Consider the following 21,314-nt stretch of genomic DNA (forward strand, 5'->3'; position numbering starts at 1 on the left):
ACCTGTCCTGTATGTGGCTCTTGAGGACAGGAGTTGGCCATCCCTGCCCTATCTCTTTGTTTTTATTTAGTGATATATCTTGGTATCTTATGTTTTCTAACTTTTTTCTGTTACTGTATTGCCTTGCTGCCTTAGCAGCCCTCCTAACAACACTTTTAATGCTATTAAAAAAAAAAATAATAATTAAAAAAAAGCTTTTCACAAAAAATGTCTGGCACTAAGAAGGCCACCATCAGTAGCTTCAAGGGGATGGTGTGTGTGATAAGATGTCCATCACTGATGGCCAAAACATTGGTCGGGGTCAGGTCCTAGGCATCACTAACAAATCTTAACTGCTAACATTGTGGTTGGATGTCTTTAAGCTCTCAGAAGTTCAGAGCTTGGAAGATGGAGGATCTGCTTAAGTTTCTTCCTTCCAGAACATAGCCTTTTCTACCTCCCCTGGGCACTGAGTTGAGCAGAAGCGCCTTGAGTAGACTACCCCCCCATTAGAGCAGACTTCAGGCCACTCCACCTCATTGGCATTGAGTAAGCAGCAAAAGCGCTGTTTGTAGGTATCTGCAAGCTCTTTGCATGCACTGTGGGACTCTGGGCTGAGTAAAAAGAAGTGCCATTCCTTGGAGCTGTCAGTGCTATCAGCATTAAGAAGCACAAGGCCTGTGCACCAGTGATGCAGTCAATGCACCATTTGCTGGTGCATTGAGCTCCTGCACCATCAATGCTTCGAGTCATGGATCATAGATCAGCACCATCGATGCGCTAAGTCTCTGTGTTACTGATGTAACTATGCCTAAAATCACTAGTCTCTTTGACCCACTCAGGAAGGATAGGAGGTGCCGATAGAGATATCTTTGAAATAGGGGGTGGTAAGTAGAGCATGATTTCCTCATCGAGGCTATTTGAGCAAGGTATTTGCCTAGAGATACCAGATCCTATCTGTAGGTGGTGCCCTTAATTTCTAACTGCGCCCCCTTGGACAAATTATTACAAAGTCAGGGTTTTCAAGAAGACTCCATCTTGGTTTCTGAAGAGGATGTTTCACCCTTAGTGCCTGACCAGAGGGTACAGCAGCCCTTGGACCAGTTGCCAGAGTTGGTGAAGACTTTCTTTTCTTCTCTGATGGCTAAGAACAAGGAGGACATTCTTCAACCTCTCCTCTCCAGGTTATTGGGTTTGTTCCACCAAGGATTCCCTTTTAACTCTGACAAAAAGGGTAACCCCATCAGAAGTGCCGTGAGGGGATTCAAGTTCTTACCATTCTCTCGCAGCAGAGTTCAGCCAGTTAGAGGATGTTCACGAGTGTTACCCCCTGCAAGGTGACCAAGGACGACTCCTCAGTGTATGTGCACTAGAGAGAGGGAGCATGTGTGGGAGAGAGGGAGGGACAGAGGGAGCCTGTGTGAGGGGCAGTACTGAGAACGGGGTCAAACTCTGGGACTGACGATAAGAGTGGAAGGGGTTGAGCCTAGAGGTGGAAGAGTTGGGGCCTGAGAGGGCAAAGTGGCCAGGGGAGTAGGGAGAGCGAGTGGGACACTTACAGTGAATTTCTAGGGAAATTCTGCTCAAAATATTTAAAATTCTGCATCTTTAAGTAATAACTGTTTTCTGTATTAATTTAAAATGTAATTACTTAAGGACCGTCATGTAAATTGTGTTATTTTGACCAATATAAAGTTTGCAGAATTTTAAGTTGTTGTGCACAAAATTTATATTTTTTTTTTATGCACAGAATTCCCCCAGGAGTAATATTTGCAGTTGCTCCTAGACACAGAAGAATGTATATGCCATCTTAATTGGTCAATGCATGAAGCAATTGACATTGCAGCCTGCTTGTTTTCAACCTCCATTGGCACACACCAAATTGTTTGGTAAAGGGCCAGCAGTTTTCATGATGATATCCATGATAATAGGCTAATAGATGTTCCATGCCTATGAGATCACCTCTTTGGAGACAAACTTAGAGAAAACAGTTGCTCAGATCAAGGGGCAACATGTAGTAGTCCAGTCACTCTCAGCTAGCTCTGAACAATAGTCAATTTCAAAGTGGCCCTACATTCCTTTTAAGCGTGTTTACTTTCAGATACATCCTTTCCAGAAACTCTAGTGGTACTGTGCTCCTCCTCTGCTTTTGCAACAGCAACAACTTCTGGCTTGAAGCTGGCAGCGTGTGAGATGGCAACCTAAAGTAGCACAACAGGTTCAGCCAAAACCTGGATCAAGTTTTTGACCAATCTCCAAATCCAGCACTCAGCCCCTTTGGTAGAGGGGAGAATTACTCTACCTGGAGGAGTGGCACAAAATTGCCAAGGCTTGCTAGGTATTCCAGATTCCACAATCTTGTTACTGCTTATGTTTTTCGAGACTTCCCAATTGCTCAGCTTTCAATCTGGATCCATCCATTTCCTTATCCCCAAGAAATCTGGGGGATTGAGACCATCCTGGATTTAAGAAGTCTAAACAGTGATCTATTATGGGAGAAATTCAAGATGACCTGCCTCCACACCATTCTGCCCTTCATTCGGGGGGGGGGGGGGGAGAATATGTGCTTAGATCTGAAAGATGTGTATACCCATCCATCCCACCTACTGGTACTATTTACACTTTGTGGTGGAATCCGTTCGCTTCCAGTACCAAGTACTCACCTTTGGCATTTCAGCAGCACAGATGGTCTTTACCAAATTCCTAGCTATAGTAGCAGTACATCTGTCGTCAGGGCTTCTGTGTTTTCCCTTATCTGGACAACTGACTAGTTATGATGACTTCCCAGGAAGGAGTGTTGACCTCCCTACAGAAGACAGTTCAACTCCTGCATTCTTTTAGTTCCTAGTGAATTTTGAAAAATCGACCCTGGTCTCTTAAAAATAAATAAATAAATAAATAAAATAATTCATTGAGGCATGGATATACTCTACAGGAAAGAGTGTTTCTTCTGGCAGATCAAGTAGACATCCTCAGGTACCTAGTTCATTATTTGATGAACACTGATCAGGCAAGACCTGGGGAAGTGCTAGTTGTTCTGGGCCCCATGGCAGTGGTTCATGTTGTCTCTCTAATTCACCTCTACATGTGATTCCTACAATGGGGCCTTTGCTTCCAATGGAACCAGTTAACTCAACCCTTGACAACTCTAGTAAATGTCTCAGGGAATGTAAAGAGAATTCTACTAGTGGCTAGACCCATACATTTTATGGAAGGGAGCCCCCCTCTGTCTATATCCTTATCAGGCAATGTTAGCTACAGCCACGTCTACCAAGGGATGGGGAGCACACATGGGTCCATTCCAAACTCAAGGAAAATGGTCACCAGTAGAATGACAGTTCTAAATCAACCTATTGGAGTTTTGAGCAGTCAGACATGCCTGGCGTGCCATTGTACATTTCCTCAGGGGAAGGATAATTCCCATCCAAACGGCCAAGTGGCCATGTTTTACATCAACAAACAAGAAGACAGAGTTATGGACTCTCTGCCAAGAAGCGACAAGGATATGGGAATGGACATGCAAACATCAAACTGTTCTGCAAGCGATCTACCTTCCAGGAATTTCTAGTGGCATTGACGGATTGCCTCAGCATGGTGTGTTATTCTCACACGTGGTTCCTATATCAATCAATATCAGACAGGTTGTTTGACCTTTGAGGTCATCCCTCAATCGACCTCTTCATGTCAAAGGAAAACAGAAAAGTAGAAAGATTTTGTTGCATTTTTCCAAGCAAGCTTAGGTGTGCTCAGGATGCTTTTCTTCTCACCTGGAATCAGATCTCTTGTATGCTTTTCCACTGATTCTGCCAATAGCCAAGACAGTGTAAAAAGTGCTCAAGGACTAGGTCCACCTGATGCTTCTTGCACCAGCATGGCCCAAACAAGAATGGTTCTCATACCCAGTACAACTGTTAATCAACCCCCTTCTCCTGACCTCTCTAGAGGGCCAATTCATCTTTATTGACTCAAGAAGAGGGTCATCTATATCATCCAAACCTCTTCTCTCTCAGCTTGACAGTCTAGATTTTGAGTGCTCACTGATTGCCTCACTTTTTTTCTCCAAGAAAGTTGAAGACATACTCGTGTCTACAAGGAAGCTCTTGACTGGAAGGGCTTACAGCTTTAAATGGAAATGGTTTCATCCTGGTATCATGTGAACTATGGGAGTTACTTCAGTACTTGTTCTCTTTTCTCTTCAGTATCTCATCAGTAAAGGTGTGTATCTGTGCCATAACAGCCTGCCATGTTCAAGTACAGGGTAAACCAATTTCCACTTTAAAGTTTATGAAAGGCTTATGGCATTCTAGACCTCCAGTGGCCAAACCACCTGTTCCTTGGAATCATATCATTTTGGCATAGGTTATGAATCCACTCTTCGAGCCATTGTAGTCTGCTTTTTTGAAGTTTCTCACATGGAAGGTCTTCCTTTTTGCAGTCACATCAGCTAGAATAGTTGTGGATCTTCATACATTGGTTTCAGTACTCTCCATATATGCAGTTCTTTCACAGTTGAATGGTGCTTTGCACTTACCCAAAGTTCCTACCAAAAGAGGCGTCAGCTTTTCATATATATCAACCTACAGTGTTACCTTCATTCTTTCCGAGGCCTCATGCACATGAAGGTGAGAGCCCTTATTCTTTGGATTGTAAGAAATCCTTGGACTACTACCGAAAGAGAACTCAATCACATTGTCAGAGCTCGCAATTATTCCTCTCTTATGATCCTACCCAACTAGGCACAGCAGTTGCCAAGCGTATATTGTCCAGTTGGCTAGCAGACTGTATAGTTCATTGTTATGTGCTCGCTGGCCTCTAGATTACAGACTCTGTTAAGGTTCATCAAGTGAGATCCTTGGTTGCATGAGTGGCTTACTTACGAGGCATGCTTATCAAAGACATCTACAAACCTGCCATTTGGTCGTCTGTGCACATCTTTACATCCCATTACTATCTAGACAATCTTTCAGGAAGTAGCAGTAAATTTGGACAAGCAGCTGTGTGTAGCTTGTTCACCTAGTAGCCTACTCTCCATGGTGGGGTCTGGGTTGCTTTTTCAGTAAATGCTGTGCTGCAACCCTTAGCTTGGGACTCCTCACATGTCATGGCTAATTCATCCCTGTTTGTTGATGAAGAAAGCAAGTTTGCTTACTGTAAACAGTGTTCTCTTAGTCAGCAGGATGAATTAGTCATGCTAATTGCCTACCCGCCTCCCTGGAGAGTCAACTACCTAGCTAGATTTAGCACTAAAATCGATGAGGCAATGCCTATGTGGGAATTCCCACACATGCTAAGTAAAACAAAGCTCTGAGCTAAGAGAGAAGGGTACGTTTGAGTTGTCGGATGGTGTCACTCTCGTGTCATGGCTGATTCATCCTGATGTCTATGGAGAACACTGTTAATGGTAAGCAAACTTGCTAAACTTGTGGTATTGCATGATTTAATGGGGTATATGCATCATGATTCAGAGGCTCTTGTAGAGGGGTGGGGAGCATGGTGAGGGAGATGGAACAATGGTCGATGAATAAGATTACACTAGAATCAGGGTAAATACCCCTACCGTTATTCACTACATCACATAAGATTATCACCATGCATTTTTTAACACTATTTTTCTTTAACACTGTGCCACTGTTTAAAATAATTTGCTTATCCAATTTATCACATTTTTCATATTGCTGTTTTTGATGATACTGTACTCTGCCTTGAGCAACTTAGAAAGGTAAATGTAATATGTAGATAAATTGGACATGTTTACTGGTCCTGAGTTTTGTTTTTCTTTTCAACAATAGCAAACACAGCTAGTTTTAACATGTAAAATCTACTGATGCAATTAATGTATATGGAACTATGAACAGGCTGGTGAGTGGGAAAGTTACTTGGATGACTTTACCCAAATATTCAGTAGAAGACAGCCAGATCATTGTTCCCCTGAATATACCTGTTTATAGTTATCCTGGCTTACGTGACTAACTCTAGTGAACACTGGCTAACATTTAACCACGCTCCAGGAAAGCCTTCATCATCGCCTCTTTCGTCTGACTAAATTTTACCTGGGTGATGAGTTACCCTTAAAGATATCAGATGTCTGCAAGGGGACATTTTCAAATCTTGTGTTTTGTCTGGGTAACTTAAAAAGTTAGAGACAAACCTTTAGAATATTGACTTCTGTACATCCAAAACATCAGCATATACTGTGTGCCTAGATGCAGTATGTCTATTACTGTAATACTAACACAGAATGATTCAAAACCACTGTTTATGTAAATTATTATTTGTACTGCCCTTCCAATTATGCAGAGTAACCTGTATAGTCAGAACGGCAATGCCTTGTCACTGTCTCTTAAATTTGGTTTGTAAGACCTTGAGTACACCCAAGCCAAACAGTTCGCAGCCAGGGGTACTGGGTACATTAATAGCAAGAATTGAAACACTATGTTGAAATATTTTGTCAAAAAGGTTCACATTTTTGGGTATTCCCATAACAACCTGAGGGTTGTGTTCTTGTTTTTGTATCCACTCACGATCGATCAAAGCAAACATGTAGCCCTTCTAGGTTGTAGAAGCTGAAGAATGTGTTGCAATACATCTTTAACAGGTCTCTTTGGATACAAACTATACGGCTTGATGACTGCAAGTGTGAACAGCAAACCTAAGCAATTAATAAACCATACAGTTCAGTGAAATCCTCTTGTGAATACTGTGCAGGCTTCACCCGTCTACTGCCTTGGTTTCAATTTATTTTTTTTAATACTTTATTTATAATTTTCAAATACAATTTTTTTATATACATTGTATTAGGAAATACATAGTTTGGGATCAAGAATATTTTATACATAATTCTTTTAAGTAAACCAAAATAAAAACAAAAAATTCCAAACTATTCAGTGTCATTACAAAAGGGGAGATGCTTAATCTCCATCTATAACAAACGGGAGAAAAGAAGAAATTACTAATTTAATCCAAGACATACGTGGTAATAAACTATCTCTAATTTATATATTACCCTATTTGGTCTATAGGGGAAGATGCTGCAGGTTGTTGTCCCAACTTCTGATCAAGAAATAGTTTTAAATGTTCAGGGGTAAAAAAAATATATGACTCTTCCTCTTTACTAATATAACATTTACAGGGAAACCGCAATTTATATGAGTAACCTAGTGACAACACATCTTGGCGAAAAGACAAAAAAGTCTTTCGCCTTTGTTGTGTTGCGACTGCCAAGTCGGGAAAAATTTTAACTGGTTTCTCCATAAATGAAATGGGAAACTTATTAAAATACTTTTTCATGATCTTATTCAGATCATTTACAGTGAAAAAAGTAACTAGAAGAGTACCCCAGTCAATTACTCTTGCACTTGAGTCTTCAAGAAATCCAGTAAGATCTCCCTGAAACATCTCCTGGGAAATATTCCTATTCATAGTGGGCTTTGGAAGAAAATAACAATTGTTAACAACTGGTACTTCCCCAGGAACAATACCAAGCGCTTCTTGGAAAAAGTTTGTGAGAGTGATTAGGGGGGTTTCCCCTGTCACTCTGGGAAAATTTATAATACGCAAATTAAAGTGTTTGGTAGTGTTCTCAAGGGCCTCTAATCTCACTGCAATTTGTTCTCTATCCTTTGCCACGGCAATGTTGAATTCTTGATATTTCAAGCCATTATTTTCCAATTGGACAATCCTTTCATCAGATCTTTTTAAATGTTCTTGAGTTTGAGCCAAATCCTGGGTATATCTAGAGTTATACATGTCCATTTTCCCCTCTAGCACTTTAATATTGAGGGACATTGCTGCAACCATTTCCCAAATAGTATCCAAAGTCACCAGTTCAGGACATTTAAGCAAGACAACTTCTTTGCTGCTTGATATCAAAGCAGCATCAGGAGTGGACCCTGAAACCTCCTGTACTGCAGCAGGAATTAAAGTATTTCCAGCTGTGTCCAGGGGGTCCCTGATTTCATTTGGGACCAAATCATTGCTTGTTTCAGATCTTCTTTGAACTGGAGGAAGTCCAACATTAGGACTTAAAGATGCCTCCTCTGTGGAATTGGGCAATCCTCCCACACTACCCAGCTCACCAGGTTCCTCGGCCTTCTGGGATTGAGAGATAGGTGAGACTAGGAAGTTAGTGATTGCCTGTTGGATGGGCGACGTTAAGGGGGCAGGTAGGGCGGGAAAAACCCTAACCCTGCCCTTTCTCTTAGCCGGCCTGATTTATACTCATAGGCAGTCACTGTGTCTCAATATTACCACTCGATATAAAGATGGAGACAAGCAGGAGGGGGAGAGACAAGTCCATCAACTATTAATTCAATTCAAAGTAAAATACCTGGAGAGATGGCTGTGGCTGTATCCGGCGGAGTCCGGCAGAGTCCGATGAAGCGCGCGCCCCTTGAGCGCGTGCGGCTTCAGCGGCGCGCCGGCTCTGCGGCGCGCCGCTTGTTAGTTGGTCTTATAGGCAGCTGCTTCCTCCTTCCGGTCCGGGGCTCTGCCCACTGCCCTCGATGGTTACTCACTGCACCGTCAAGGTTTTTCAGACCCCCGGAAGCAGGGCTTACAGGCAAGCAGTTTTTATTTTCAGAGCGTGGTCTCCTCTCACCCTTCTCTCCCGCTTCTGAACGCTTGTTAGCTGGTCTTATAGGCAGCTGCTTCCTCCTTCCGGTCCGGGGCTCCGCCCACTGCCCTCGATGGTTACTCACTGCACCGTCAAGGTTTTTCAGACCCCCGGAAGCAGGGCTTACAGGCAAGCAGTTTTTATTTTCAGAGCGTGGTCTCCTCTCACCCTTCTCTCCCCGGTTTCAATTTAAATGTTTGTTTTAAACTGTGCTTGTGTGTGGGGTGTTTTTTTTTTTGGACTCAGCAGTTTCCTCCTGCTTCTTTTTACTTCCAGCTCGGTCAGAACTGAGGCTCAGATCTGATGCTTCGAGCCTTCATTTGCAACTACTTGGGGCTTTTTCCCATATTTTATACCCCCTCCCAATTTACGTTGGATCCAGTCTGCAGTTACAATTCTGGGCATCAGGGTTCCTTCTGGAACTCTGCATCATGGGTCCTGAAACTGGCCACTAGGTGTCACCCTTATGATTATGACTCCCCTCTCCCTCTGGGTTGTAAACACTGACTAGGAGCAGAAGACCCTTTGTGCTTTTGGAACTCTAGTGATGATACTGAACTGCTGGCTCTTGTTTATTGCAAACTCAGCCTTTTGGTGCTAGTCTTTTTGCTGTCTGCTCCATTTATGTTTATGTACTGGTCTACTGTGTAGTGTTCCTGAGCTTGGTATTGATTTGTTTTTGTTTCATTTTTCCCTTCTCCAGCAATAAGTGTTCAGCATCTGTTAATAATGAAAATGCATTTAAATAGGTGGAAGATTGACATAATGCTTTGACAGTTTTGATTAATACATCTTTTCTTTCTTTATATATATAATTAACAGATGCTGAACACTTATTGCTGGAGAAGGGAAAAATGAAACAATGAATGTGTGTGTGAGAGAGAGAGAGAGGGTGTGGGTGTGTGACCGTACGTGGAAAATTTAGCCTTCCCCTTATCTCTTCCTCTAGAATATTTTGTCCCTACTTGCAGCTCTGGAGTTATCAGTAGGCACCCATTATATTATGCCTGTGCCTGTGCTGGAAAACATTTTAGGGGGAGCAGGCTGGCTAAAATTTGCTGCCTTGCAGCTCTGATGAATCTCATCAGCAGAGAAGAGCCCTCTGCTGCCGTATAACAGACCCTTTTTGGAGGTTGGGGGTGAAATCCTAACTCCATCCCTGCCTACTTGATCTCCAGCTTTCTCTCCCCTTTCCTTCTGCAGTGAAGCATGGGTGCTTTCCTTGAATACCGTTGCCTGCCTTTCCCCATCACCTTCACGATGGGGCTGTGGTGGCAGCCACTGTTCTTTCTGGGAAGAAATGCTTACTTTGCATTACTGCTCCCTTCTTGCCCCTTATCATGATTCCTTGCTCTAGAACTTCTTTTCCACTGAAATATATTTTGCTTCGTTACACACTTATTTTTGAACAGCAGTTTCAATAAAAAAAAATTAATTCATACAAAATAAATGAAATGTGATGTGCAAACAGGTAACGAAGCAATAAAAGATTAAATATATGTTCTTTCTACTTTGTCATCTTCTACAGGTGCTTGCATCATGTCGGGCCTTTGTTTTGACTACCCGTGTTCCTACCAAGGTAAGGTTGTTTTATTTTCACCATATTCTGTTTTTCGAGAGTCTCTCTGTTGGTGTCATTTCTAACAAAATTCAAGTTTTTTTCCAGCATAATTTTTTTGATGTGGACCAATTTAAATAAGATACATAGATCATAATCTGAGAAACTTTCAACTAATGGTTCATAGTTTCTTTGGATTTTTGTGACCACCCAGATAAATCATTAATTGTAAACAGAAACTTGGTAATTTTTTGGATTCTCTGTATAATTTCATAAGAACATATAAGAACATAAGATATGCCATACTGGGACAGACCTAGGGTCCATCAAGGCCAGCATCCTGTGTCCAACAGTGGCCAGTCCAAGTCGTAAGTACGTGGTAAGTATCCAAACATTAAATAGATCCCAAACTACTATTCCTTATTGATTAATAGTAGTTTATGGACTTCTTCTCTAGGAACTTATCTAAACCTTTTTTTTAAACCCAGTTACACTAACTGCTGAAATCACATCCTCTGGCAATGAATTCCAGAGCTGAATTATACATTGAGTGAAATAGAATTTCCTAGCGTGTAGCAGATGGACTCAAAACAAATGGGTATAGTGTGCTCGTGCTAGCAGTTGGAGACGGATCTGACGTCAGCAGGAAGTGAAGCAATTCAGTAATTTCCATCTCCAAAGCAGTTTGGAGCTACCCACGCTCGCTGAGCGTGTTTTCCAAATTCTATCGACTAAATTCTTAGAAGAAATCTACTGAAGACGAGCCCCGCACTCCTGTGGTGATACCAGGCGGTCACTGACCCAGTTGAGTTTCCCGAGCTGACTTCCGTGGTCCCTCGGAGGTAGGAGCCTCGGTCCGGTGGCCGGTTCGCGGAAGGGCTCGGGCGCGGCTTGGCCCCCGAGTGGTTCAGGCGCGGCCTAGAGGCAGCCTCGGTCCCGGCGTGGACTTGGCCCCTGAGCGGTTCGGGCGCGGCCTAGAGGCAGCGGGTGCACTTCCTTAAGTGCGGCGGTGAAGGTATTCCCCTTCCCCCCCCCCCCCCCGCAGCCGGAGACCGCCCGGGTCGCAGCCGGGAAGCGCCGAAGACAAGGTAAGGCGTACATCTTTACTTGGTCTCCGAGGAAGTGTGGATTAACTGGGCCAGCCTACGAGGCCGCCTGCCTGGGAGGTCGCCATTTTTTGCCTGCCTACTCCTCTTTTCTAATTGAGCGCTTTGTGCTTGCTGAACGCACGTCGTTAGCGCACGCGATAGGCGCACGCTTTTGGCGCACACTACTAGGATACGCGCACATATGCTAAGACGCCCGATTATAGGCGCACATTATAAGACGCCCGCTATAGGCGCACTGTTTATCAGACGCCCGTTCATAGGCGCACTGTTTATCAGACGCCCGTTCATAGGCGCACGTTTATAAGACGCCCGCTCATAGGCGCATGTTTATAAGACACCCGCTATAGGCGCACGTTTATATAAAGCGCACGTTTATATGAGACGCCCGTTTATAGGCGCACTGTTCTTAAGGTGCCCGTTCATAGGCGCAGGCTGTTATGCGCCTGTGTTAGGCGCACATTGTAGGACGACATCACATTTGAGGCAAATGGAGCGTAAGAAGACCTCTGCGTCTGCAGAGCTGGCACCCCCAGAATCAGGTATGAACGCTCTAAGCCTCTGCTCAGCATGCAATCTTAGAGCCACACAGAGCGAGGAAGCAGACTCCCTATTTGCCCAATGTGAGGAAGCCATTGCAGTCCCAGGATAGGACCGATCCCAGCCCAGTGGTTCCTTAGAGAACACTCCGGACTTAGCAGGCCGCGGCGAGCAGTCAGGGAATCCGAGAGATCTGGTATCCCTGCGGCCAGATCTGGCTTCGCTTTCCTGGGTGGAATTGTTTAAGGGGATTCACGCCTTTGTCCAGATGCAGTCTGCTCCTCGGATGGGTCTTTCCGTCCCGGTTGATCCGGTCCCTGGACCCTCGAGACCTAGGCGCAGCCATTCACCACCCGACAGCCCCAATCAGGGGGATTTGGATTATTCACAGGTAAGTGAGGAGCCCCCCGAAGAGAATGAACTTCCCTCGGAGATAGAACCATATCGGACCATGAGACGCTTCTTTCGGAGAGAAGATCTGCCGGGCCTGGTCTCACAATGCTTATCGGAGCTGGTCATTCCAGGCCAGGACCCCCCAGGGGTCCCTATACAGAACCCTCTGCTAGAGGGCCTGCGCCAAACGGCTCACCACTTTCCCCTCCTACAAGCAGCACAGCAGCTAATCGAGCTGGAATGGAAGGCACCGGAGGCCTCATTCAAAGGGGGTCGGGCCTTGTCTGGCATGTACCCTCTAGATCCGACAGCCAGGGACCTGCTGGCGTGCCCTAGGGTAGACGCCATAATCAACGCCATTGTGAAACGCACCACCATTCCGGTGGAGGGGGGAGCGGCTCTCAAGGATGCGCATGACCGACGCATGGACACCATTCTGAAACAAGCTTTTGAGGTAGCAGCCATGTCCCTTCGAATCGCGACCTGCTGCACCGTGGTGACGCACTCCTGTTTATCACAGGCAAGAAGTAACATCCCGGGAGAAGACATGGAATCGGCTCTCGCATTTCTCACAGACGCAGCCTCCGACCTCGTCCGTATGGCAGCCAAGGGAGTGTCCTCCTCAGTGGCAGCCAGAAGACAGCTTTAGCTACGCAATTGGGCGGCCGACTCGTCCTCCAAGACTCGACTCACAAGAATGCCCTTTAAGGGTTCCCTACTGTTCAGCAGCGACCTTGAGAATTGGGCTACTAAATGGGGTGCTTCTCCGTTACCCCGTCTACCAGAAGACAGGTCAAGGAGGAACCAGCGTTCGGTTTCTAGACCATCCAGAGGTAGAAACTCGCAGCGCTTCAACCCTTACCGGTCTCACTATCAGGCACCTCGTTCTCAGGCCAGGAATCAGCCCTTTCGGGCTAAGCACACCAAGAAGAGAACCGGCCCGAGTTCTGGCCCCGGCCGTAACCCACAATGACAGTCAACCGACCCATCAGAGGGTAGCAGCCATAGGGGGCAGGCTAACCCTCTTCTACCGCAGGTGGGTCGAGATCACTTCGGACCAGTGGGTCTTCGCCATCATCCGGGAAGGATATTACCTGGATTTCTTTCGGCTCCCGCCGAACAAGTTTGTGGAATCTCCTTGTTTGCCACTCAAGGCAGTGGCACTAGAGGTGACCTTACAGAGGCTCCTGGCCCTAAAAGCCATAATCCCAGTACCTGCGGAAGAGGTACCTTCTGGGCATTATTCCATTTATTTCATAGTACCCAAGAAGGAGGGCACTTTCAGGCCCGTCCTGGACCTCAAGTCAGTCAACCGACACCTACGGGTCCCCAGCTTTCGCATGGAAACTCTACAGTCTGTCAAGAATTCAGTACAGCCAGGGGAGTTTCTCACCTCCCTAGATCTGTCAGAAGCCTACCTGCATATCCCAATTCATCGGGATCATCAGCGCTATCTACGCTTCAAAGTCCTGAATCAGCACTTCCAGTTCCGGGCCTTACCCTTCGGGTTAGCCACCGCTCCGCGGATCTTTACCAAGGTAACAGTTGTAGTGGCAGCGGCACTCAGGAAGGAAGGAATCCTAGTCCATCCCTACCTGGACGATTGGCTGATCAGGGCAAAGTCACTGGAAGAGAGTCACCGGGCAACCAACAAAGTTATAGCTCTTCTGGAAAGCCTAGGATGGGTAGTCAACATAAAGAAGAGTTTCCTACAGCCATCCCAGTTGCTGGAATACCTAGGGGTCCAATTCGACACCCAAGAAGACAAGGTCAGCCTGACCTCCAAGAGAAAGTCAAAACTCCGGACTCATCTGCAGGTCTTGCTGAGCGCCAGCCGGCCCACAGCTCGAGATTATCTCCAAGTCCTCGGCCTCATGGCATCCACCCTGGAGGTGGTGCCATGGGCGCGGGCTCACATGAGACCATTGCAACGCGCCCTTCTATCTCGATGGAGTCCACGATCACAGGACTACACCGTACGCCTGCCTCTACCAGCCAAAGTGCGGAATCAACTACGCTGGTGGTTATGGCCCGGCCACTTGAGCCGGGGGTCAAGAATGTCCTCCCCAACCTGGATTCTGCTCACCACAGATGCCAGCCTGAACGGATGGGGAGCGCACTGCGAGGAGCTCACCGCCCAAGGACGGTGGACCAGAGAAGAGTCAAGATGGAATATCAACCGACTAGAGGCACGGGCAGTCAGGCTAGCGTGCCTGCGATTTGCCCACAGACTTCGCAACAGAGCGGTCAGAGTGATGTCAGACAACGCCACCACAGTGGCATACATCAATCGACAGGGCGGCACCAGAAGCCAACAGGTGTCCCTAGAAATAACTCCCCTGATGATTTGGGCAGAGGCCAATCTTCAGGGCATCTCCGCCGTACACATCGCCGGGAAGGACAACACTGCAGCAGACTTCCTCAGCAGAGAAAGCCTAAACCCGGGAGAATGGCAGCTGTCACCCACAGCCTTTCAGATAATTGTGGATCACTGGGGGACGCCAGCCATGGACCTATTAGCAGACAGGTCCAATGCTCAAGTTCCCAGATATTTCAGCCGCAGGCGGGATCCTCGAGCCCAGGGGATCGATGCCCTGGTACAGCCGTGGCCTCGGGATCCTACTATATGCATTCCCTCCATGGCCCCTGTTGGGTGCCATTGTTCACAGGATTCAGCGACACAGAGGTCTAGTTCTTCCAGTGGCCTCGGACTGGCCAAGAAGACCCTGGTACGCAGACATGAGAAAACTACTGGCAGGGAATCCTCTACCTCTGCCTCCAGACCGGGACCTGCTACGGCAAGGCCCCATCCTCCACGAGGATCCAGCTCAATTCTCTCTTACGGTCTGGCCATTGAGAGGGCTAGACTGAAGAAAAGAGGATACTCAGAGCCGGTGATAGATACACTCCTCCGAGCACGCAAGTTCTCCACATCACTAACATATATCAGGATTTGGAGAATTTTTGAAGCCTGGTGCGATTCGCACAGCACCAATTCGCATACCGCACAGATTCCTATCATTTTGGACTTCCTACAAGATGGACTTCAGAAGGGTCTCTCCCTCAGCTCCATCAAGGTACAGGTAGCAGCGTTGTCTTGCTACGGTCCCAGACGTGACGGCAAATCCATTGCCCAGCACCCAGACGTTTCCCGCTTCCTGAAAGGAGTTAAACACATTCGCCCGCCACTGAAGTGGCCAGTGCCCTTGTGGAACCTTAACCTGGTATTGGAATTTCTAGCGGGATTAGCCTTCAGACCCCTTCGAGGCCTGTCGCTCCGTTTGTTAACCTTGAAGATGGTGTTCTTGCTGGCTGTGTGTTCAGCACGCCGCATCTCAGAGCTACAAGCACTATGCTGTCGTTATCCATTTCTTAGAATCACTCCAGAGGCTATCCATCTCTGTACAGTTCCTTCCTTTTTACCCAAAGTGGTCTCCCACTTTCACCTCAACCAAACCATATCCTTGCCTACCACAGAAGGTTTGAAGAAATCGGAAGAAGGTCGAATACTACGTCATCTCGACATCGGCAGACTGCTGTCCAGATATCTGGAAATGTCAGAAGCAGTACGAAAGACGGACCACTTGTTCGTCCTGCACAGCGGGAAGAAGCAAGGGGAAGCGGCCTCACGGCCGACCATCGCCCACTGGATTAAAGAAGTTATCAAGGCAGCCTACGTAGAGGCAGGAAAACCATCACCTCTACAGGTCAAGGCTCATTCTACCAGAGCACAATCAGCCTCTTGGGCAGAAGCTAAGCTGCTGTCACCTGCAGAGCAAAGCGGCGACGTGGTCCTCCCTCCATACCTTCTCCAGATTCTACCGTCTGGACGTTCAGGCCAGGGAGGACACAGCATTTGTGAGGGCAATCCTAAACGGTTCTCTGGCAGCCTCCCGCCCAGTCCGGGAGTTGCTTTTGTACATCCCATTTGTTTTGAGTCCATCTGCTACACGCTAGGAAATGTTAAGATTACTTACCTGGTAATCTCCTTTTCCTTAGTGTATGCAGATGGACTCAGCATCCCGCCCGGCTGCCGGTATACATGGGGATTCGCTGACTCACGGTAAGCCATGTTTTGCTTATAATAGGGCTTCCAACCTGCCGGGTGTCAACGCTTTCCGGTTGAGAACACAGGCGGTCTCCAGCTACCATCAATTGGTCAGGGTAATCCTGTTGATTAATCGATCGGTCAGTACACATATGGCTATAACAGCTTTGCAAGGAAGATTACTGAATTGCTTCACTTCCTGTGGGGGTATATGTACCCGTGCTGACGTCAGATCCGTCTCCAACTGCTAGCACGAGCACACTATACCCATTTGTTTTGAGTCCATCTGCATACACTAAGGAAAAGGAGATTACCAGGTAAGTAATCTTAACATTTTCTCCGATTTGATTTAAATGAGCTACTTGCTAACTTCATGGAGTGCCCCCTAATCTTTCTATTGTTAGAGAGAGATAAATAACCGATTTACATTTACCTTTTCAATTCATTTAATGAATTTGTAGACCTCTTATCATATCCTTCTCAAACCTAATATCCCTAACCTCTTTAGCCTTTCCTCATAGGGCAGCCGTTCCATGCCCCTTATCATTTTGGTTGCCCTTCTCTGTACTTTCTCCAGTGCAACTATATATTTTTTCAGATGCAGCAACCAGAATTGCACACAGTGTTCAAAGTGCAGTCTAGCCATGGAACAATACAGAGACATTATAACATTTACCGTTTTATTTGCCATTCCCTTCCTAATAATTCCTAACATTCTAATAAATCCTAACATTCTATTTGATTTTTCACCACTGCAGCACACTGGGCCGACAATTTCAATGTATTATCCACTATGAGGCCTAGATCTGTTTTGTGGGTGGTAACTCCTAATATGGAATCTAACATTGTATAACTATTGCATGGGTTATTTTTCCCTATATGCATCATTTTGCACTTGTCCCCATTAAATTTCATCTGTCATTTGGACGCCCAATCTTTCAGTCTCACAAGGTCTTCCTGCAATTTATCACAATCTGCTTGTGATTTAACTATGCATAATTTTGTGCATTCCACAAACTTGATCACCTCACTCATCGTACCCCTTTCAGATAATTTATAAATATATTAAAAGGCACTGGCCCAAATGCAGTTTCCTGAAGCACTCCATTGTTTACTTTTTTCCACTGTGAAAACTGACCATTTAATCTTACTCTGTTTCTTCTCTTTTAACCAACTTGCAATCCATAAAAGGACAGCTCCTCCTATGCCATAACTTTTTTAGTTTTTTTAGAAGCCTCTCATGTGAGACTTTGTCGAACGCCTGGAACAGTGGGCTTGGAACTAGGGTAGTTGGGCAAGTCATTTTTTACCTCCACTGCCTCTGATACGAAGCAGAATTGCCAAGGGAAGACTGCCCAAAAGAGTGAGATTTATAGGCAGTGCCTCTGAGGTATAAATCTACTAAGTTTTACATAGACAAAAAGCTTCACAAATGGAAGAAGCAAAATGAAATAAAATATTTAGCTTTGTTTGGTGCTTCTGAAAGGACAGAGTGAAGGAAATATCAGGACCATTTTTAAACAGATGTGCTCAGGTAACTTAAATAGCTGGTAAATTCCCCAAGATGAAAACTTCCTTCCACTTATTATGCACCGAGGTACATTTGTATTGATGCACTTCTCCACTGCAGCTCAGATTTTGGAATAGGAGGTCTATTCATTTCAATTAGTTTCATAGATTCATTTCATTATGTGTTTCTTCTACCAGAGCTTGGCTCGCCCATTACAGATTGTCACTGAATCTTAGCAAGACTGAGATCATAGGATTAGGTCTTTCAACTCCATATCCAATCCCAGCTTCTGTCTATTTTGATTCCCAGCCTATTGCCATCTCCAATAATGTTCACCACTTCTGTGTTCAATTAGATCTGACATTATCAATGCAACCGTATCAGGTATACACACTGGGTGAAATAGAACCACTTTCTCTCTCTCTATATATATAACCACACAATTTGTAAGAGAAAAGCATACAGTTTTATTATCTCAAGTTTCAAAATGATTTAGGAACTGTGTCCTAAAATATAAACCCACACACTCACTCATTCGCACTCTCTAAAAACATTCCATCAAATACAATATGATAGTCAGCCATATGACCACAAAGGTCTATACAACAATATTTTTCATGTCTTAATGCAATGTTATACACAAATTCCCTGTGGATACACCCACTTACAATCTATACCTGGCTTTCACCCATTTTTACTTTATACCTCACTGAAACATGATTTTATAATGATGTACACCACTGTTGCATATCCTCGATTTATCTTTATCCAGCTGACTTCCTTGTATTGATCTCTTCTCTCTAAGACAACCGTTCTTCACATTATTGTTAACAACTGTTCACTGTGGTCTGACCCCAACAAGCGGCCCCTGTTTCACATCTGTTTGCTTCCTCAGGGGGAACTGCAACCACGTCTGTTATTCAACTTTTTCCCAGGCTGTCCATCGATTTCAAACCTGCCATCAGCTTTCTCCCATTTCTTCTAAAGGCCATATTCCTCATGACGCAGCAAATATCTTCACGATTGGTGTAAACCGTTTCAATAATTTTCCAAATAATATGCCTCACGAACTGGCGAACTTGTGGCGCAGTTGGACGCTTTTGAATTAGTTCGAGCTGGATGGACTTGGAAATGATTGTTGTTCGTGAGGCATATTATTTGGAAAATTATTGAAACGGTTTACACCAATCGTGAAGATATTTGCTGCGTCATGAGGAATATGGCCTTTAGAAGAAATGGGAGAAAGCTGATGGCAGGTTTGAAATCGATGGACAGCCTGGGAAAAAGTTGAATAACAGACGTGGTTGCAGTTCCCCTGAGGAAGCAAACAGATGTGAAACAGGGGCCGCTTGTCTCTGGATATTTTTCATTCTTTTGGCTTGGACACAGGGTAACATTTACAAATTTGTAGAATCTTGAAAAAATCCCAGCCGGCTGGTAATACTAGACTACTGAGTCCTCAGCACATCTGATAGGGCCCCCCTAAACTTTTGGGCCCTAGGTGAACTTCCTGTATGCACTGAATGTTCACTCTTTGTCATTGACTAACAGTCTACGGAAAGCAAAAACTTTGTATAGTCTGTTTTTTATGAATTGTCAATGGATTTTTCTGCATTAGGTAAAATTTCAGAACCCCACCCCCACCCTTGGTTTGAGTTATGTAATTTGTGAACAGCCCCCTACAGACACAAATCTGAAAACTCTGCAATGAGCCCTGAGGCGCCTGCATTCCTGACTTTCACACAGACTACTTTGCCAATAGACAGAGAAACTGTACAACATTTCCAATTGCTGATTTATCAGCATGGTAAGAAACAGACTAATTTAGTTACATTAAGAAGTTACTCTTAATTAGGGATTATATAGTTTGTAATATCTGTGAAGTAACACATTTGTGCAAGGTTTTTAGTTAATGATCTGCTGTGCCAATTTAGACAGTGAAATGAAATAACTTTCTTGAATTACTGAAGCAATTCTTATATATGTTAAATTAATCCATCATGTTTAATTGATCAAAACCCTTAATACATTATTGTAATCTTGACAAACAAATCCTTGCTTTGAGTATAAAACTATGAAAATTATACTGTAAGAAATAATTATTAAATAGTAGCAAATCTCAATGACCTTATGGTATTTGCCCCAGAATGTTGAAGGAACTTAAATATGACCTTGCAGACCTGTTAGTAATCTGTAACCTCTCATTATAATCTGCCACTGTTTATGAGGATTGAAGGGTAACCAGCTTTCTATATGGATTCTGGGTTGCTCCATAAAACTACAGATAAGCAAGTCTGCTGTTGGTACTTGGTAAAATGGTGGAAGCTTTTGTTAAGAACAAAATTACTAGGTATATGAATAAACCTAGCTTAATAGGGAAGTCTTTCCTTTGCTAAATCCAAGCTGGCTCTTCCTCTTTAAGGCATGCTTAACCATTGTAAGTGTCTGGCCTTACTAATCTATTAGAATTCTTTGAAGTATAAATAAGCATGTGGATAAGGGTGAGTCAGTTGATTATGGTGCCTGTGGGTTTTCAAAAGACACTTGATAAAGTCCCTCAGGAAATTAGTCATGGGATAGGAAGCAATGTTCTATTGTGGATTGGTAACTGGATAAAGGTTGGAAATAAATAGGACTGAATGATTAGTTTTCCCAACAGAGAATGGTAAATGGTACTGTTCTAGGTCCTGTGTACTAGGACCATTGTTGATTATTAATTATTGTTCTGGAAAAGGGAACAATAGGTGAATTATCAAATTTTGTATATAGGAAAAAATTATTCAAAGTAGTTAAAACACAAACAGACTGAGGAATTGCAAGAGGACATCGCAAGACTGTAAAACTAGGCATCTAAATAGCAGATAATTTAATGTAGACAAGTGCAAAGTGATGCACATAGGGGAAAAATAATCATATCATATATATATATCATGTATATCATTATCTCTATATATCTCATATATATGTTATAGCTTGATTGGTAGTTAAGAGTGGGGTTAATTTGTTTGTTCTTGTATATATTGCTATTTGTATGGCCCCCCTCCTATATAGTTTTTTTTTAAATAAGTACCATTCTGTGTTAAACGCTCTCTCTCCCCCTATATATAAAAAACACTCCCTGCGGAGTGGAGTAAAAGCACAATTATTGTATTCCAAATTACTCTTTAATTAGGTTTTATGAAAAATATCAAAAACAGTTCTCAATGCTTTAGACAATCATAAAATTTACAGTAGACCTTCACAAATGTGAAGGTCTTTTCACATGAAACAGTGACTGTTTCATGTGAAAAGCATTGAGAACTGTTGTTTTTGAGAATCGTTGTTTTTTCATAAAGAGTAATTTGGAATACAATAATTGTGCTTTTACTCCACTCCGCAGGGAGTGTTTTTTCTGTGTTAGTATTAAGTAGGCACAAAGGGAAGTGCAATATTGCCTAATAATTGGGTTACTATTTAGTAAGTACTATATATGAGATAGAGAGATGAGATCATATCTATATCTCTATATCTATCATATATTGCTATTTGTATGGCCCCCCTCCTATATAGTTTTTTTTAATAAGTATCAT

General features: G+C 44.1%; 1 protein-coding gene across 2 annotated transcripts in view; it reads left to right on the forward strand.

Annotated features, from left to right (window-relative positions):
- CARMIL1 (capping protein regulator and myosin 1 linker 1) overlaps nucleotides 1-21,314 on the forward strand; it is a 511,281-nt gene that overhangs the window by 169,794 nt on the left and 320,173 nt on the right. For both annotated transcript variants that reach the window (XM_029590792.1, XM_029590793.1), the window contains exon 3: nucleotides 10,119-10,169. In XM_029590792.1, coding sequence (XP_029446652.1) covers nucleotides 10,119-10,169 — 51 coding nt within the window. The remainder of the gene's footprint in view (nucleotides 1-10,118; nucleotides 10,170-21,314) is intronic.

This window comes from Rhinatrema bivittatum, chromosome 2, assembly GCF_901001135.1.
Source record: "Rhinatrema bivittatum chromosome 2, aRhiBiv1.1, whole genome shotgun sequence".
NCBI lineage: Eukaryota > Metazoa > Chordata > Amphibia > Gymnophiona > Rhinatrematidae > Rhinatrema > Rhinatrema bivittatum.